This window comes from Sciurus vulgaris (assembly GCF_902686455.1).
Source record: "Sciurus vulgaris genome assembly, chromosome: 11".
Lineage (NCBI taxonomy): Eukaryota > Metazoa > Chordata > Mammalia > Rodentia > Sciuridae > Sciurus > Sciurus vulgaris.
In genome coordinates, this window is record NC_136472.1 from 103,996,846 (window position 1) to 104,015,941 (window position 19,096).

A 19,096-nucleotide genomic window follows, 5' to 3' on the forward strand; every position below is an offset into this window, starting at 1 on the left:
GAAACAGCAATTCCGTTACAAAATGGAGAAGTGATCGATCCAACTAGACATTTCTCAAAAGAAGAAATACAAATAGTGAACAAATAATTGAAAAAATTTTAGTATCATTAGCTATCAGGAAATGCAAATCAAAACTATAATGAGATACTCTCTGACCCCAGTTAGAATGACTATAAATACTAGGTACCGACATGGATATGGGTAAAAAACTCATACACTGTTGGTGGGAATGCAAATTAACATAGCCATTATGGAGAAAAATTCAAATGTTTCTCAAAAGATTAAAAAAAGATCTATCATGTGTTCCAGTTATCCCACTTCTGGGTATATATACAAAAGAAACAAATATACCAAAGAGGTACCTATACTCCCACATTTATTACATCACTGTTCACAAGAACCAAGATATTGAATCAGCCTTGGTGTCCATCAACATATTAATGGATAATGAAAGAGTGACATATATACACAATGGAATATTATTCAGTCATAAAGAATGAAATTCCATCATTTGCAGAAAAATGGATGGAGCTGAAGTCTCTTATTTTAAGTGAAATAAGGCAGATACTGAAGGACAAATGCCAGATGGTCTTGTGTGGATCCTAAAAAAATAAGTCTAAACATAGAATATTGGATAGCAGAGGGCTGGAAGGGTGGGGATTAGGAGGTCTTAGGGAACTGAATAACAGGTCCCAAAATAGAGGTAATGAATACATTCCAGTGTTCCTCAGCACAATGGGGTAACTATATCATATATTTTATGAAGAACTAAGAGAAGCGCAAAACCTCCAAATTATAAAGAGATGTAAATATTAATTACCCTGATTTTTATCTGTACACATTATATAGACATGTTGAAATACCATACTGTATACCATAAGTATGTGCAATTGTTATATGCTAATTTTTTTAAAAAAGATTTAGGAAGAAATAAAATAAGGGAAAGTGGGAGAGGGAAGGAAGAAAGCAAGGCCATTTAGATCTGGCCTTACATGATTGCCCTGCAGACTTCAAAAAAGGAAAATAATCTGATTATTTTTTTACACCTAAATGTAGTATCTTTACATGTGGCTGTTAAAATTATGGTTTTTCAGCATACCGGGACTGATTTCTGTATTTTCCTTGACTTCTATATTCAGCCTAATGTTATATATCTATTTAATCCTACTTTCTTAACTGGGATAGATTCTGTGCTAAGAATATACATACAAACTGTTCTAGTCAGAGTAAGCTCTCTCAACTGTAACTGGTAAATGCAGGGCTTGAAAGATCATACCTCAGAAAAAAAATACCATATTTTATGTTTGCATTCCATAAGTGGAATCAGGTGTTAATCTAGTAAAATTTGGTTTTTCATAAACATTGCCATAGAAATAATCATATGGTTCTCCCATATGTGTCTCTGGTCTATCTTCATTGCTGTGTGTATCTTTCCGTGCTTGCTCAAACCTGAAACCTAAAGAGAAATGACAAATTATTAGATGGCAGATGTGCTAAGGTAGATTCATTTAATATGTTACTATGGCTAGATAAGATCTATTCCATATTCCTTTTCACCACTCAGAATAGATATTTTTATATACTATTTTAACTGAAATCATAAATTTCTACCCCAAATTACTGAATTCATCCTATTTTCATCACCATATATTATTCTGCAGAACCTGAGATTGAGGGAAGTCTGATCTAATAACTAGCTGTTTGATTTGAGGTACTTATTAAAGTTCTATAAATCTCAGTGTCATCTGAAAGTTGGGATATAATAGCAACTACTTCATCCTAATGGGGGATAATTAAATGTGATGGTACATGTAAAGAAGCTATCCTAGTGTTTGTCATTTAGTTCTCTGTAATTAACTATTAACTAATAGTTCTTTATTCACAAATGAACAGATGCCTTTTCCCTCTGCAGAACTGAAGTTCCCAAATCTGCTCTGGATTTGATCTGCTTTTTGAAGAGGTGGCACACATTCTTCTTCAGTGCCAACATCTTCAGTGCATCATCTTTCCTGGCTTCAGTTATGCAGAGCTCCACTATGAGAAATAATTTTCTCTTGTTCTTGTGCTCCTTCTAACTACCATCCTGTATCATTTCTTTTCACAGTAATCTTTTATAACTCAGTAATTTATATTGTTTCTTTTTGCACCTTCAATTCCTTTATATTCTTTGATCTGCCAGTGAGAACTTACTTAAGTGCTACAAATTGGGATTACCATAGCAAAGAGAACAGACAACTCTCTGCCCTCTAGTGAAGAAGGTTACCTAAACTGACCTCTAGAAGACCATCAACTCAATTAATCCTCCAAAGTGGAAACTGCATCATGTGTTTGAGGAACAGGTATGAAAACAGGAGCAAGAGGGGAGCATGTACAAGTAGAAAGCTAGCCCACAGTCAGAGGCAAGGCCATGATCAGTTTAGGCTTTTTTTATGTAGTAGAAGCCAATGTAAGGCAGCAGAGTATGGCCATGTTTAAGAACATGGATTCTTAGCTAACCTGCTTCAATTAAAATCCTGGCCCTCACACAAACTGTGTGACCTCAAACAAATCATAGCTCCTCCTTATTTGCTTTTCTGTAAAATGCAGACAATAGAACCAGTTTAGTTGGATGTTTTGAAAATCAAATAAGTTACTTTTATAAAACACCTTTAAAATGGCACTTCTACAATGCAATTGCTAAAGAAGAGTTTGTTGGCAAATTGAAGAGTTTGTTGTGCTGATTTAAATGTGTAGCCTATCTGTTGTGTAAGGAATGGACCGGAGGAGTATAGAGGCCTCTGCAGAAGCCTGGGGGGATGGCATCTTGTACCGTGTGGAGGCAACAAGTTGGAAATAAATGAATAGGTTAAAGCTAATAATGATTCATATATTTATGGAGTAGTAGTATGTGCCAGGCACTATTCTAAACTCTTTACATATATTACCTCTTGCTATCTCACAACAACTGTCAGCTAGGTACTTTTTAAATTCTGGATTTACAGACAAGAAAACTGAACTACTAGCTTGCCCAGATCACACAGCCAGTAAGCAGTACAGCCAAAAATCAGACCTAAACTGCATGTTCATTAACCCCCTGGTTTACTGCTTTTCCTAGACAATAAGGCAGAATTCACACTCAGATCATATAGTAACTATAATTAGACTTTGACTATATTAGTATAATTAATATTTCTGGGATATTGGAATTTAGGGATACAGAGAGAACACTGAGTCTCAAAAGAGAAACATCCATAAGTAAAGGGAATGCAAAACAATTCCTCAGCAACCCAGCCCACTGTGATTGTCCTTGCCTGGAACTGAAGAAACCACCTCCTTAAGAAGCATGTGCATTAAAGACTTTGGTCAATGAGACAGACTCTAGCCTCAGTATAGTAGTAAATTGCACACCCATGTGTGGAGATTTAAAATGCTGAAGAAATGTGATTTAGGAAGTAGCATGATTAGAACAGCAAAGGCAATGTGCAACTGCAACAAAATGAGCAAAATTTCGTAACCATGCCCTGACTCCACCTCTAGTTCAGCCCCCTATCTGCTTTTCCACTATAAATGTAAAAACTCCAGACCAAGACAATGTGAGTCACTCTTGAGACTGCCTGTCCTCTGCTCTAAGAAGGTACCTTCACCTTTTGCTTTCTAATAAAGATCTTTACTAAAACCTGATTTGTCATTAAATTCTGTGATAGTCAAGCACCTGGAAGGTCAATTAGAGGTCTCCTCCACTTCCAGAGACCTCCTTGGACCCCTGTACCATGATGATACTCTTCTTCAAAATGCTGGTTATCACTTCTAGCTTTTCAGTATTCTTGACCACTGGAAGAATAATAGTGGCATAGAACCTAAAAAGTGTTTCCAACATTTTGTGACATTGTTTTGCCAAATAAAGTTTGCCCTTTAAAAATTATTGCTGAAGCTGGGAGCAGTGGTGCATACCTTTAATTCCAGCACCTTGGGAGACTGAAGTAGGAGGATCACAAGTTCAAGGTCAACCTCAGCTGTTGAGCAAAGCCCTAAGCAACTTATTACAAGACCCCATCTCAAAATTTAAAAAAAAAAAAAAAAAAAAAAATTTAAAAAGGGCTACTATTGCTGGAAACCATGAGATATAATTTTAAAAAAAACACACCTTTTATTCAACCCTAAACAAACTAGAAAATTTCCTTCTATTCCCAAATAACAGTCTTACACATAAAGGTAAAAATGACTCCTCGTTTTCATTTATATCTCTATACTGTGCAGGGTATTAAAATTTTTGCATATTTAGAAATGTTTACATATGTGAAGTATATAATTTTAGTGTTGCTAAAAATCACTTACCTTTTAGAAATGTTTACATATGTGAAGTGTATAATTTTAGTGTTGCTAAAAATCACTTACCTTTAAAGTTAACTGAAGAGTTGCTTGTTGCAATTTCCTTCCAGTTGGCAATATACCTAAGCATATTATATGGGCATTAAATGAAATTTACTGATTAGTAAACAAGTTAATTCATTAGTAAGTGCTTAGATTAATGATGACAAATTCACTAGTCTCAATGTTAAATTCTTAGGACTTTCCTATGTCCTAGTAGCTTACATGCCCCTAAGGCAATCTCCAGGACAAGGAGATGAAGGAGGTATAAAAACGGGGCCTCCCATATGTCATATTAGTATCCTTTTGTCTCCCTCCAAGTCATGTCTCATTTTATCCTGTTTCATTCCTACAAGATCCTCAGTGAGTACCTACTAAGTTAGTAGCTAATAACTTATAAGAAGTATGGCAGAAAACCCTCAGTGGGAAAAAAACAGAGAAAACAGCAGAAACATTCTCCTTGGTTTTGGATTGCCAGACCTGTTTCTGATATTTCAGAGGAAATTTAAACCACGTGGTTTATGATTGCAACAGTAGTGTTGTCTTTATAGTATCCATAAAATAGAAAAGGTAATATTTATGTTGGGCAAATGCAGTTAACTCTTCAGCTCCATAAACAGAGGATGAAATAGTGAGACCATAGCAACCAAAGAAGAGATGAAATAGGGAAGAACAGATACAATGAGCTGTGAAGATGAGGGAAAGTTCTAAGGGAGAGTTCCTGAGACTTATTTCATCTTAGACTTTACATCCCCTTTCCTAAGCCTCCTTTCTTTCAACTGCACCCACTCTTACCCAGAAATCAGTAAGGAGTTAGCCAAAGCAAGTACTGAAAGGGAGGTGGCAGAGAAAAAAGGAAGAATAGAAGTGTCACATAACTAACAAAATGCTGTGATGTTCCAAATATTTAAACATTTTAATTACTTTTACTTTTGGTAATTATATGCTCCTAAAGATTTTTGCTATAGGAAGGTATATATTGTCCAATAGTATTGAATTATATCATAACTGGCTTCTTCTTATTACTTCTTTTGTTGCTCTACTAACTATTCTATGTCCTTAAATGGGATGCTGCTTGGCCACTTAAATGAAAGGATACTGGAAAATAACAGGCACTGTAAACCCCTTTCAGGATCTCAACCCTAAACATAGGCTGAATGTGCTTTTAATGGTTTCTCAGGGAAAATATGAAAAGTTAGATGTCAATCACATGACATCATTGGACTTATATCCAAAAGGTTTTCATTCCACTAAAAAGAACTTATAAAGAACATACCAGCAGTAACCAATAAGAAATCTAAGTTTTATGAACAGAATCAACAGTATGACGGTAGCATTACTATGCCATTTACATCTTAGAACTGATCTAAGAAATTTTTGGAATATTTTAGATAATAATTACAGGAAAAAAGGTGTATATGAAATCTGCAGTTAATCCCTTCAGGTGTATAGATTTAACATTTTAATAGTCTAGGGAAAGTCCCTAGCCAGAGAGGTTACATAACTACATGTCTTAGAAATCAACTTCAGCTATAGACAATATCCATAAATTACATAGGCATGGAGCTCTCACCAAGAGAATAGAATATCAATAAATTATTTTAGATTTTCTAGCAGCTTCTCAATAGGTATGTCAAAATTCACTTGAAGTTTGAAAAATAAGATTCTGGAAGAGGAATATTCATCTTGATAGAGAACATGTAGCTGAAAATCCATTAGGATGAATGCCAGTAACAGTCATGGAAGTCATCGTGTGGAATTGTGGGTGACTCAATGATGGGTGATTGTTTTACATTCTAAATATTTATAGCAATATATCTCTGAATGCCAGAATTTACTGAGTACAAGTGTTCTTGAATCCAAGAGTAAAAGTTGGCTCTATCCTTCAAAATGATAATGTACTCGGTTGATAGTTACAATGTGTATCTGAAGACATGCAGGGTTTTATCCCAGGAGAACATCCATTGTCATAACAAAAGGCTGGCACAAAAGCCTTTGAGAAGAAACTTTTTTTTTAACCAATAAATAAATGTATTCAAGGTATATATGCCATTCTAATGATCTAACTGCAGAAAATTTTCCATAGTGGTTATCAATTCTTTTATTCTTTCCCTTCATTCCAGGGATTGAACCCAGGGGCACTTAACCACTGAGCCACATCCCCAGTCATCCTTTATTTTTAATTTTGAGACAGGGTTTCACCAGGTTGCTTAGGGCCTCGTTAGGTTACTGAAGTTGACTTTGAACTTGCGATCCTCCTGCCTCAACCTCCTGAGTCTGGGATTACAGGCTTGCACCACTGTGTCTGGCGTGGCTACCAATTCTTCTGAAGGGAAGAATGTCATATCCAAATGCTCATCAAACAAGGTCTCCTCAAGCCAGTTACAAATCTTTAGAGGACTACAGAAAGCCTACAAGAAAGTAGACTGTAGAGATCATAAATATACTGGGAAGAAAGTGCTCCCTAATGTCTACAGGAGCTAAGGGAAGGACTGCAAATTTTGATCTTTCCTGAGATAATCAGTGCTTGTGGTCAGTAGTGCCACTCAAGTACTCCCAAATAATCATTATAGGTTCCATTTGAAAGTTTTGCTGTCCAAGACTCAATGGAAAACCTTGCTTTCTAAGATCCCAAGTCGGTACCAATTTATGATTATACACCAGCTCAGAGAATGAACTAATAGAAATATGTACGTAATTTAGAAACATGAGATCTGCATTTTTAAAACATGGAAATTTTCAGTTACTTGTACTCAAAGTGGGATATATTCATTCCACTCCATATAGAGAATGTAATATGAATAAACTAGTGGAAGCACACGTTTAACTCAGCATCACCACAAATGTGTGAGTAATGTACTACACACTATGATGCTATGACATCCCAAGGTGATAGGAATTTTTGAACTCCATTATAATCTTATGGGACCTCCAACCTAGATGTGGTCATTGACCAAAATGTAGTTACATGGCACATAACTCTTTCTCATCAATCTTTTTTTCTTTTGCTTTCCTACTTTCCTTTTTTCTTTGTAATTGTTTACCTTCTTTATTCTTTTATCTTTCCTTTTGTCATTGTTCTCTTCTATGCTTCCTCTGATCTTTTTCATGTTCCAATGCTCAATGACCACCATACCTTAAATTTTTTCCTACCCCATTTTCTTATCTCCCTCTGACTTCTCCTATTTTCTTGCATTTCTTTATTGATACTATCTTTATTATAATTTTCTTCATCCATGTAATATTTACATTATTTATTGCAGTTGAATATATATTAAACATTAACAGGTTTAACAAATGTAATTCATATGCCATACAATTCACCCTTTTGAAGTGTACAATTTAGTGGCTTTTAGTATATTCACAGAGTAGTGTATCCATCTGCACAATTAATTTTTGAACTTTATCCTTACCCCATGAAAGAAACCTCACATCCTTAGCCACCTTCTCTCAATTCCCCAGTTCCTTAGCCCTATGTAACCACTACTTTCTTTAAAAATTTGCTTATTCTAGAAATGTCATATAAATGGAATCATGGAATACATGGTCCTTTTTGATTGACTTATTTCACTTAAAAGTTTCATCAATGTTGTAGTATATAGTAGTCCATTTATTTTATTGTTAAACAATAGTACATGGCATGGATATATCACATGTATCCATCAGTTGATGGACATTTGAGTTGTTTCCACTTTTTGCTTATTATAAAATAACGTTTCTATGAAAATTCATGTGCAGGTTTTTGTAAGGACATGTATTTTCATTTCTCTTGGGTATGTGTCTTGGAACGAAATTGCTAGATCATGATAGTAACTTTATGTATAATCATTTGAGAAACTTCCAGATTGTTTCCAAAGTGGGTGCATTCCCAGTGTCAGCCTATAAGGATTCCAATTTCCTCACACTCTCACCAACACTAGTTATTATCTGTAGTTTTAGTTATAGTCATGCTGCTAGGTAAAAAGTGATACTTTTGATTTGCATGTCCATCGTGATATTAAATAGTTTAAAAATTTTACCACACAAAATTCTAAAGTTTTTTCAAATAACTTTAATGTTACTAAAAATTATTCCTTATTAATATCTCACACAGAAAAATTAGGGAATATAGATTGAGGATATAATTTCTGTAATTTTATGTTCTTAGACTTATTTCTAAACTGCTAAGTTCAAACAAAGCAAAGTTGTACTAAAGCATTAGAATGCAGTCTGCAAATCAAAACAAAACAAACAAAAACCATCTAATTTTCTTCATTCTTGGATCATTCCTTTACTAATCTCATTTTTCCTGCTTCTGTTTCGGAAAATAATACTAATTTTTTGAAGATTCAATATGGGAGTAGGAAATGTTAGAAAATAGCAGTAAGTACTTACTCATCAAAGTTGAGTGTATTTGTCCAGTTCAGTACTTCATCTACTTCCCATTCCATCACAGAATCTATCCCACCATCTTCAATACTTTTAATCAGACCTTTCGTTGCTGTTTGTATTAAGCCTAGAGTGTCATGATGAGTTGCCCTAGCTGCCAGGCTTCCTGTGTAGTACCTAAATAGAGGAATCGAAGAGAAAGGTAAGTCATTTGCAACAGGTCATTACAAGCAAATATAATTGATATATTGTTTCTCTTTATAAATTAAAACTGGGTATACATTAATCAAATTTTCATTCTATATAACCAAGATGCATCTATGTGATGGACTCTTTTGTGGGGGGAAAAAAGAAATTTCATTGACCACACTAAACCAGAGACCTCACTTAATCACCCGATAAACTGCATTTTTTTATGATACAAAGAAAAACTAAGTTGTTTAATCACCGAGGCATAGAATTAATAGAGTGGAAAGGATGCTAGAGACCAGATAACTAGCCCACTCATGTTATAGGTGAGAAAATAAACCCTGGAGGAATTGAGTAACTTCTACAAAGCCATGAATTTAATGGCAGGTATAAAAGGAAAAAGGAAATGGAGAGGATGAAGTGTATCTAGAGAAGACAAACGTCAGTATCTTCATGCCAGGTACTTTTCATATCCTCATTTCTCTTTTAAAAGACAGTCATTTGTGGCAGTTATTTTTATTTATTTTACTTTTTGAATGAACAAAGTGAGACTAGTATAAGTTAAGGGACTATTTAAAATCATGAAGGTAGAAAACATAGAAAACCAGCATTCAAACTTGACTCTAAGTCTAGAAGCCTCTTTCTGACATTAATTTGAGCACATGAGGGCTGGGGAGATAGCTCAGTCGAAAAAATTTGAGCACATGAAGCAACATATTCATGAAACAAAAGAAGTTAGTTCTTACAAAGAACATTGGAATACAATCATGCATTGCTTAACAGCAAGGAATGCGACAATTTTATCATATGAACATCATAGAGTTCCCTTACACAAACTTACTACATATCTAGGCTATAAAGTATAGTGTATTGCTTCTAGACTACAAACCTGTACTGCATGTTATTGTACCCACTACCTCAGGCTACTGTAATACAAAAGGTAAGTATTCATGTACCTAAACATAGAAAAGATACAGTTAAAAACATGATATAAAAGATTTAAAGTGGTACACCTGCATAGGGGCATTTACCATGAATAGAGATTGCAGGACTGGAAATTGTTCTAAGTATACGGTGAGTGAATGTGAAGCCCTATAACATTACTGTACATAGACATTATAAACAGTACACAAGTTATATTGAATTTATTTTTAAGTCTTTCTTTAATAATTAACCTTAGCCTACTGTAATAAAAGTTTTACTCTAGAAGTATTGAGCATTTATTTGTACTTTAGTCACTATAATCCTGTGACCCTTGAAATTGGGTTTCTCTTAACTTACACTGCAACTATAGGAGATGAAGAACTACTTCAGAGCCACTTTGGAGATCTTCTGATTGTCTGCACATTTTTTTTAATTTAACAAATTAATTGACATATAATTGATGTATTATAAACCACATATTTAAATTATTCAATTTGCAGTTTTGACATACATACAGCTTGTGAATATGCATCCCTACAATAAAAATTGAATCTATCACCTCCTCCCCAAGTTTCCTTGCCCTTTTGTAATCTTTGTTTCCTTCCTGCTCATTTCCAACCAATTACTGATCTGCTTTTTAATTCTAGATTTGTTTTCAACATCTAGAATTTTAGGTAAAAGGAACCATACGGTATTTACCCTTTTTATTAGCATCATTTTATTTAGTATCATTATTTTGAGATTGATACATCTGGTTGTATGTATCAATAATAGTTTTATGTATTGCTGAGTGGTATTCCCTCATGTGGATGCAACATACTTGCTTATCTGTTCACCTACTGATAAACACTTGTGCTGTTTCCACTTGTGGGCTATTACAAATAAACCTGCTATAAACATCCACATTTGGTCTTTCTGTGGACATAGTTTTGATTTCTCCTGGGTAAATGCCTAGGAGTGGAATGACTGGGTTGACTAGTTGGGCTATTAACTTTTTTTTTTTTTTTTAACTGCTAGACTGTTTTCCAAATAGCTGCACCAGTTTGCACTTGCTCCATAGCCTTGCCAAATACTAGTATAGCAGACTATTTTAGCCATTTCTATGGGTATATGGTGGTAGCTCAATATCATTTTAGTTTGTACTTCCCTCATGCCTAATGATGTTAGTCATTAATTGAGTTGCTAATTTGCTATCAATATATCTTCATCCGTGAATATTTGTTTAAATCTTTTGCCCACATAAAATTAGATTGTCTTATCATTACTTTGGAGAATTTAAAATATATTCTAGATTCAAGACCTTTGTCAGAAATATATTTTGCAAAATGTTGCTCATATTTTTACCTCACATTTCTATTTTTATAAGAGCTTGTTCAAAGAACAAAAGCTTTTAAATTTGAAGAATGCATTTTAACATTTTTTTTTTATTTTATAGTTCATGCCTTTGTATCCTGTTTAAGAAATGTTTGCCAGAACTAAGGTCATTAAAATTTTCTTCTTTGGATAAGCCAATCTCTAAAAACCAAAGGACAGATGATCTCACTGATAAGCAGTTGATGATACATAATGGGGGGTGGGAGGGAGGCAAGAATGGAGGAAGGAGGGACTGTATAGAGGGAAAAGAGGGGTGGGAGGGATAGGGGGTAGGGAAAAAAATAAAAATGAATAAAAAACTATTACCCTAGGTAAATGCATGATTACACAAATGGTATGCCTCTACTTCATGTACAAACAGAGAAACCAGTTGTACCCCATTTATTTACAATAAAAAAAAGTTTTCTCCTCTGATTACTTGTAAATGTTATGGCTTCTGCTCTTATCTTCAGATCTGTGATCTCTTTAGTTAATTTTAGACATGATGTAGTGTCAAGGTTTGTTTTTCTCCATCTCAATATCCAATTGTTGAAAAGGCTATCTTTTCCCAATTAAATTCTCCGAGCATCTTTATTGAAAAATAAATTAATATATGTGTGGCTCCATTTCTTAAATCTATATTCTGTCCTACTGAGGTCTATCTTTAGGGCAATACTGCAATGCCACCATTATAATACCTTTAAAAGTCTCCAAATCAAGTAGTGTAGGTTTCCCAAATCTGTTTCTTTCCTACTATATCATAGTATGTTTTAGTAAATTTAAGTACTTCATCTACTTACATATGCCTCATCCATTCTATTTTTCTAATTTTTCTTTTCTTTGCCAAATCTTGTCTTCTCTTCAGTTTAGAAAAGTGGAATTCACTTTCCTTTTTGCCTTCCATTATTTCTTTTTCATCTGGTATCCAAAACTATTGAGAAATGAAAATGGATACATAAAGTGTTGAAATGCTGACTGTGGATTTCTCTTGCTATAGACAAGAACTTTTTTGTGTTCATCAGGAATATGCCAAGATATAAATAGAAGAAAGGATAGACCTTTTCAAGGTATTTCCAGGTAAGTCACTGGTGAGAAATACATTGAACCTTCAGAAGCACATGCTACAGAAAAATGGACAGAGTACTTATGGACTAAAGTACTTTGTATTTGGTGAATGAATAAGTAGACATATTCTAAGAGTGTCTCTATCCTCACATGAACAGACCTGAACTATATATACCAGTGCTGTTAGCTTTTGATGACTCTAATCCTCAATAAATAATCCACTAGGCACTCCCAGGAATACATACCCCTAATTTGTCCTAAGACTTTATGGATTCCTCTGAATGAAACTTTCTCCTAACTAGTTGCTTATTTCCCTACATCTAATTCATCTCCCATGCCCTACCACACATACACTAGACAACAAAGATAAGAATTTTCTGCCACCCATAACACTATGTTTTTGCCCCTATTAAACCATCGAATATACTTGTTGCACTGAACTGAAATATCCTATTTACATAACTGTCTCCCTAATTAAAATGGCAAACTATTTGAAGGAAGGATTATATCTCTTTACCACTATATGCCTAATACTTGACACAATTGATAGAAAGTTTGTTGAATGAATTCACATCTCATGTTTCATACTTAGTATATAAAAATACCACATTCTGTAATCTATATACCAAATATATAATCTTAATACCAGAGAATATCTAAAGATGGTCTAGTTTCAAAGCTGATTATTAGAAGTATGTTAAGAAAAAAAGATTAATTGCTATTATTAGAATTATTAACCCTAGGATAGTTAAGCAAATTTTATCAACTACTAGCAATTATTACTTTTAAAAATATTCAGAGACAACAGTATCTAAATGTATAAAATTTAAAATTACTAATATTTCTCTTTTCTTACTCTCTCAGAAACAGGCCTCCAGCCATTGTTTTCTATACGACGATACCAGCCACTGTGATCATCTTCTTCAGGATGATCACTTTTCTTATGAGATATATGTTTTGCTGGTAGCTTTGTGTAATCTCTAGGGCTGTTAGCACATAAATCTTCAATATGTCTGTGAGTAAAAATTTTATAGTATATGTCAGGTGGAAATTTAATCTGTAGATGGAAAAGTTCAAAGGATTATTGTAATGCAATTACAGAAACGATTGTCATTTTTAAGAATTACATATTTTAAATTTCATACAAATGTGCTTTATAATTAAAGATTCAAGCATACTTACTCCACCTAATCTGAATCGTATCTGAATGCCAGCAGCAGCATCTAGAAGCTCTGCCTATAAGAAAATACATTACTCTTCAATGTTCTGACTATATCATCTTGCTTCTTCTTGTTCTATTATTTAAAATAATTGCTGAATATTGATTACTTATAAAACAAATCAAGTGAACAGACCTTAAGTAGTTTTAAATTTAAAAGTATTTTAGAAGCTAAAGACTTAATTTCTTACGAATCCAATAACTATAATAGCTTATATGACCACTAGGAAAAAATGGTACCAAACCATTTTCTTTCTATACTATATATAAACAAAAGCCAAGTGATTTGTTATTCATTAAAAATTAAGTCATCAAATATATGATTTACATATGAAATATATTATAAATTTAGGAAAAGAAAGTGATTGGTCAACCTATGTTCAACACTAGATGACCTTTCCAATTAGGTTTTGTTAAATGAAAAACCCAGGTTAAAAGTTTTGTAAGTATTACATATAATAGGTTTTCTAAATTGTAGTGCCTTGCACAAAATGGAAAGTAAAGAAAAAAATTCTTGATTCTTTATCAGAAGACAGTTCAGCTTTATCTCCTGATAATATTAGGTAGATGAGAAAACAGATATCCTGAATTGTTCAGTCCATACAGCCTGAAAGGCAGTAAGAGTTTCACAGAATAATTTTCTCCTGACTAAAAATTTTGTGAATTCAAGTATGAAGTGTGAGATTCTTCTATAAAACAAATTTTCCATATTTGAATGGTAACACTATATATACATACACATTTTTTTCACTAAAATTTGGACAAATTTTAAGTATACAGCTCCATGTATTTTTATAAAGTATATATTCTGTGACACCTCCAGCCCCTATCAAAATACTGAACATGAACATCTCATTGTCTTGTGACCCCTTCCAGTGAATATCCTCCAAAAACCATAATTAATCATAGGTTAATTTTATCAGCTTTTAAACGTTCTACAAAGGACATATACAATAATATACTCTTTCATGCCTGGCTTTTTGCTCAACTTGAATCTGATGAATCTGTAAGATTCACCATGTAGTTGCATACAGCTACAGTCAGTTCTTTTTCATTACTAATATTTAAACTTATACCTCAATTAATTTATTAGTTCTATTTTTGTTGGATATTTAATATGTGTCTACTGTTGGCCCATGATGAATAAAACTGCTATAAACATTTTTTATGTCTTCTGGTGGATTTTGCATTGGTTTATTTTAGTTATGTATGCAGGAATAGAATATGAGGTGTCATGGAATATCTTATTTTAGTCCATTTCCTGTTGCTAAAACTGAATATATGAAACAAAGAACAGAGATTTATCACTTATAGTTCAGGAGACAGTGAAATCCACTATCAAAGTGCCAGCATCTATGGAGAACTTTCTTGCTACATCATGACAAGCAGGAGTCCTCATGTGATAAGAGAAAAAGCATGCAAATTTAGGTCTCTCTGACTCTTAATCTCTATTGTTTTCTGATCTCCTTGTGGGGGCACTACCTTCAAGATCTCTTCTATAATCCTAATTACCTCCCAAAGGCCCCACCTCCAAATACTATCAAGATATAAATTTGGGGATTAGGTTTCTAACACATGAAATTTTGGGGGACATAGTTAACCGATAGCTTGGAGTATTTGTATAATTAGCTGCACCAGCAACTGTCAGTTTCCCAGTCTTTGTACCAATTTACTACCCATCAACAATATGTAGAATTGCTTGCTCTATGTTCGTATAATACTTGATACAGTTGATTCTAATTTTAACCATTCTGATAAGATTATAATCTTATATAGTTAATCTTATATAGTTAATTTTTGTTTTTCCTTATGAATAATCATGTTGAGTACCTTTGTGTATGCTATTGACCAGATATATCAGTTTTGCTAGTAGTTTATCAATTTTATTAACCTATTCAAAGAACCAACTGGTTTTGTTTATTCCTCTATTTTACTTCTACTCTCTACTTTTATCTTTTCTATTGCCTTCCTTTTACTTTTTGGGGGGTTAATTTGCTTATGTTTTCTTTTTCTGACTTATTGAGCTGTAAACTTAGTAAATGAATTTTCAACCTCTCTTCTAACATGTGTTTAGAGCTATATATTTCCATCTGAAATTTCTGAGCTCTATTTTAGCTACAAAAGTTATCCTTTTTTCATTATAACTCAGCATAAAATATATTCTAATTTTATTTTTTAACCCATGGATTATTTAATTTCATTTGCTTAATTTGCAAAAATTTTCTACTTCTCTTACTGATTTCCAATTTAATTCTCTTGTCTAAAGAACATTTTCAATGATTTTATTCTTTGAAATTTTCTGAGACTTGCATTAAATCCTAGCATGTGACCTATTTAGGGAAACAATTGCTGTGCATTTAACTTAAAGACAACAATAGCTTTGCAGAATTTCAGACATTTTGCAATGATGGCTATAATGTTCTATATGTATCCATTAAGTCAACATATTAAAATCTGCTATATCTATACTAAATTTTTTCCATACTTGCTTCTATCATTTACCAAGAAAGTAAAATATGAATATGACTGAAAATCACTATATTTCTTTTGATAGTTATCTTAATTTTTGCTTTACATCTTTAGGACTTTTTGAACTACTTTATCATTATGAAAAATATGTTTATATAGGGTTTTCTGACTTAGAGTTTAATTTGCCCAATATTAACACAATGGCATTAACTTTCCATTAAATTTTTCAGCATACATCTTTTTCCATCTTTTTACTTTTTATTTTTTTGTATCATTATAAAGTATGCCTGAAAAATAGTGTAATGGGTTTTTTGTCAGTCTAACAACTTTTACATGTAGGGTTTATTTTTAACCTACTTATATTTAGTCTATTTACATTTCATATAAGTTTAAGTTTTTATTTTTGTTTTTCCTTTAATGTATACAAAAGATATTGCTTGGGGCTGGGACTGGGGCTAAGTGGCACAGTGCTTGCCTAGCATGTGTGAGGCACTGAATTCAATCCTTAGCACCACATTCAAAAATAAGTAAATAAAATAAAGGCATGCTGTCTATCTACAACTACAAAAATTTTTTTAAATTAAAAGATTGCTCTACTATATTAGGCTTCTGTAATTTTTTTTTTTTTAGGAGTTTGGCTATGATGTACCTACATTTGTGGGGGTTTTTTTTGTTTGTAGTTATTCCTTGGAGACAAGGATTGACTTCTTTAATGGATTTTGGAAACACTGATCTATTATCTCCCCCATTATTACTTCTGTACTACACTGTCTCTCCTGTCTTTGAGATTCCAAGTATGTGTTTATTAGACAATGGGACTGTTTCCCACATGCTTATTAATCTGTTATTTTTTCCATTATATTTCTTCCTGAGTTTCTGTTTAGATGTTACCTATTTTCTTTCAGTTCAGTAATCCTGATGTAAGTCCATCTAATACATTCCTAATCTCATAGATGATAATTTTAGTTCTAGATTATTTAATTGCTTCTTTATAGGTCTTAATTAGCTGCTGAAATTCTCCATATTTTCATCCATATTGTCCATTTTTTCTTCTTTAAAAAAAAATTAGCTGGGCATGGTGGCATGTGCCTGTAATTCCAGAGACTTGGGAGGCTAAGTCAAGTGAACTGCAGGTTTGAGGCCAGCCTCAGCAACTTAGTGAGGCCCTAAGCAACTTGGTAAGACCCTGTCTTAAAAAGGGTTAGAAATAAAGGTCTGGTAAAGTGTCCCTGTGTTCACTTCCCCAGTACTAAAAATAATAGTAATAATCACAGATATTCTGAAATGCTATATACTAATTCTCATATTTTGATAATTAGTGTATTTCTACTTGTTTTCTCCTTCATTATTGGTCACATTCTTCTACCTCTTCATATGTCTAGTTGTTTTTCGTTGTATCTTAGATACTAGAGGCTTCACTAGAAAGGATTAACCCTTCCTCTTTTAGTTGGAGTGGAATGCTGATCTCATCAATCAAAAATGAGCTGGCTGACTGAATTGAAGTTTTAGTAACCTATATCTGATGTGTCCTTTTCTAATTTTTCCCTGTTTCTGAGATGTGGTCCTCTGGGCTTTTTGTAAGAGACCCTGGCAGGTCTCCATCTCCTCAGTTAGTAAAGATGGTGGGAAATTTGGTTACACTCTTTGGAATATTTAAACTTACTTGGGACTGGGGTTGTGATTCAGTGGTAGAACACTTGCCTAAGCACTGGGTTCAATTATCAGCACCTCGTATAAATAAATGAATAAAATAAAGATCAACATCTGAAAATATTTTTAAAAACTTATTTCTTTATCCTGCAAACTCAAAATATGGCAAATACTATCAAAATTTTTTTTTTTTTTTTTTTTTTTTTTTTTTTTGCGGTGCTGGGGATTGAACCCAGGGTCTTGTGCTTGCGAGGCAAGCACTCTACCAATTGAGCTATCTCCCCAGCCCCTATCAAAATTCTTAATGACAGGCATAGAGAAATAAGTTCTTAGGTGATTTCATCATTATGCAAACATTGTAAAATGTACTTACACAAACAAAGATGGCTATGATGTCACTAGATGATAAAATCTTATGGAATCACTATAGTTGAACAAAATGCCTGATATGTTGGGGGTGGGAGATGCTGTGTGTTTAGAGCAGGTCCCTTCCCCTTAGCATGATTTCATCTCTGAGATTTATGAGATTATTATTAGTAGTAGTAGAATATTGCTATATAAGATAGACTTAAGGCTAGGTATAATGGTTCACTCCTATAAGTCCACAAATTTGGGAGGCTGAGGCAGGAGGATTGCAAGTTTGAGGCCAGCCACAGAAACTCAGACACTCAGCAACTTGGCGAGACCCTATTTCAAAAATAAATAAAAGGAATAGGGATGTAGCTCAGTGGTATAGCACCCCTGGAATCAATCCCCAACACCTAAATAAGTAAATAAAGTGAATTTACACCAGGGAAGATGGTGCACACTTGTAATCCCAGCAGTCAGGAGACTGAGGCAGGAGGAACCAAGTTCAAGGCCAGCCTGGACAAGTCAGTAAGATACTATCTCAAAATAAAAAGGCTAGGGATGTATTTCAGGGGTATAGCATTCTTGGGTTCAACTCCAGTACTGCAAATAAAAAATAATAATGGACTTAGATTAGTTGTGAATATTCACTGCAAACTCTAGGGCAGTAAAAAAAATGTAAATATAGGTATAATTGGTATGCTAAGAGAGGAGACAAAATGGAAGCACAAAATATTCAATTAAGATTAGGGCAGGAAAAAAATGGAAGACAAAAAAAAAGGGAAGAAGGATAAACAAACAAGGGCCACAGATAGGAAACTAGCAAATGCAATATATAGCACAAAACTATATCCATAAATTTAAAGGTCTACAGACTGTGGGATAAAGACTGTTAAAGTAGGGGTAAAAAACAAGACCTAAGTATATGCTATCTATAAGAAACTCATTTTAAATATAAAGACATAGATAGGTTAAAAGCAAAGGAATGAAGAAAGATATATTGTGGAGAGTGGTGTCTTGAACCATGGCCTCTCTGACTGCCTTGTGCCTGCTTTGTGCTGGGAACTTCCCGTGCAAAGGTGCAGGTCAACATGACCCAGTTTCTCTGGTGATGCCCAGCCAGAGGTGGCTCCATGTAAAGGCACAAAGCTGTATCAGTCTGAA

The 19,096-nt window shown here is 33.7% G+C and overlaps 1 protein-coding gene across 9 annotated transcripts in view; it reads right to left on the reverse strand.

Annotated features, from left to right (window-relative positions):
• Window positions 1–19,096, reverse strand: part of LOC306638339 (protein MFI) — a 42,225-nt gene that overhangs the window by 3,221 nt on the left and 19,908 nt on the right. For 6 of the 9 annotated variants that reach the window (XM_079101644.1, XM_079101641.1, XM_079101645.1 and 3 more), the window contains 6 exons: window positions 13,429–13,482; window positions 13,103–13,303; window positions 11,982–12,112; window positions 8,722–8,892; window positions 4,375–4,430; window positions 20–1,456 (listed from right to left, as the gene is read on the reverse strand). In XM_079101644.1, the coding sequence (XP_078957770.1) occupies window positions 1,299–1,456; window positions 4,375–4,430; window positions 8,722–8,892; window positions 11,982–12,112; window positions 13,103–13,303; window positions 13,429–13,482 (771 nt within the window). In that variant the 3' untranslated portion in view covers window positions 20–1,298. Of the gene's footprint in view, window positions 1–19; window positions 1,457–4,116; window positions 4,315–4,374; window positions 4,431–8,721; window positions 8,893–11,981; window positions 12,113–13,102; window positions 13,304–13,428; window positions 13,483–19,096 lie in introns of those variants that run through there. The other 3 variants (XM_079101642.1, XM_079101647.1, XM_079101648.1) reach the window with 3 other exon arrangements.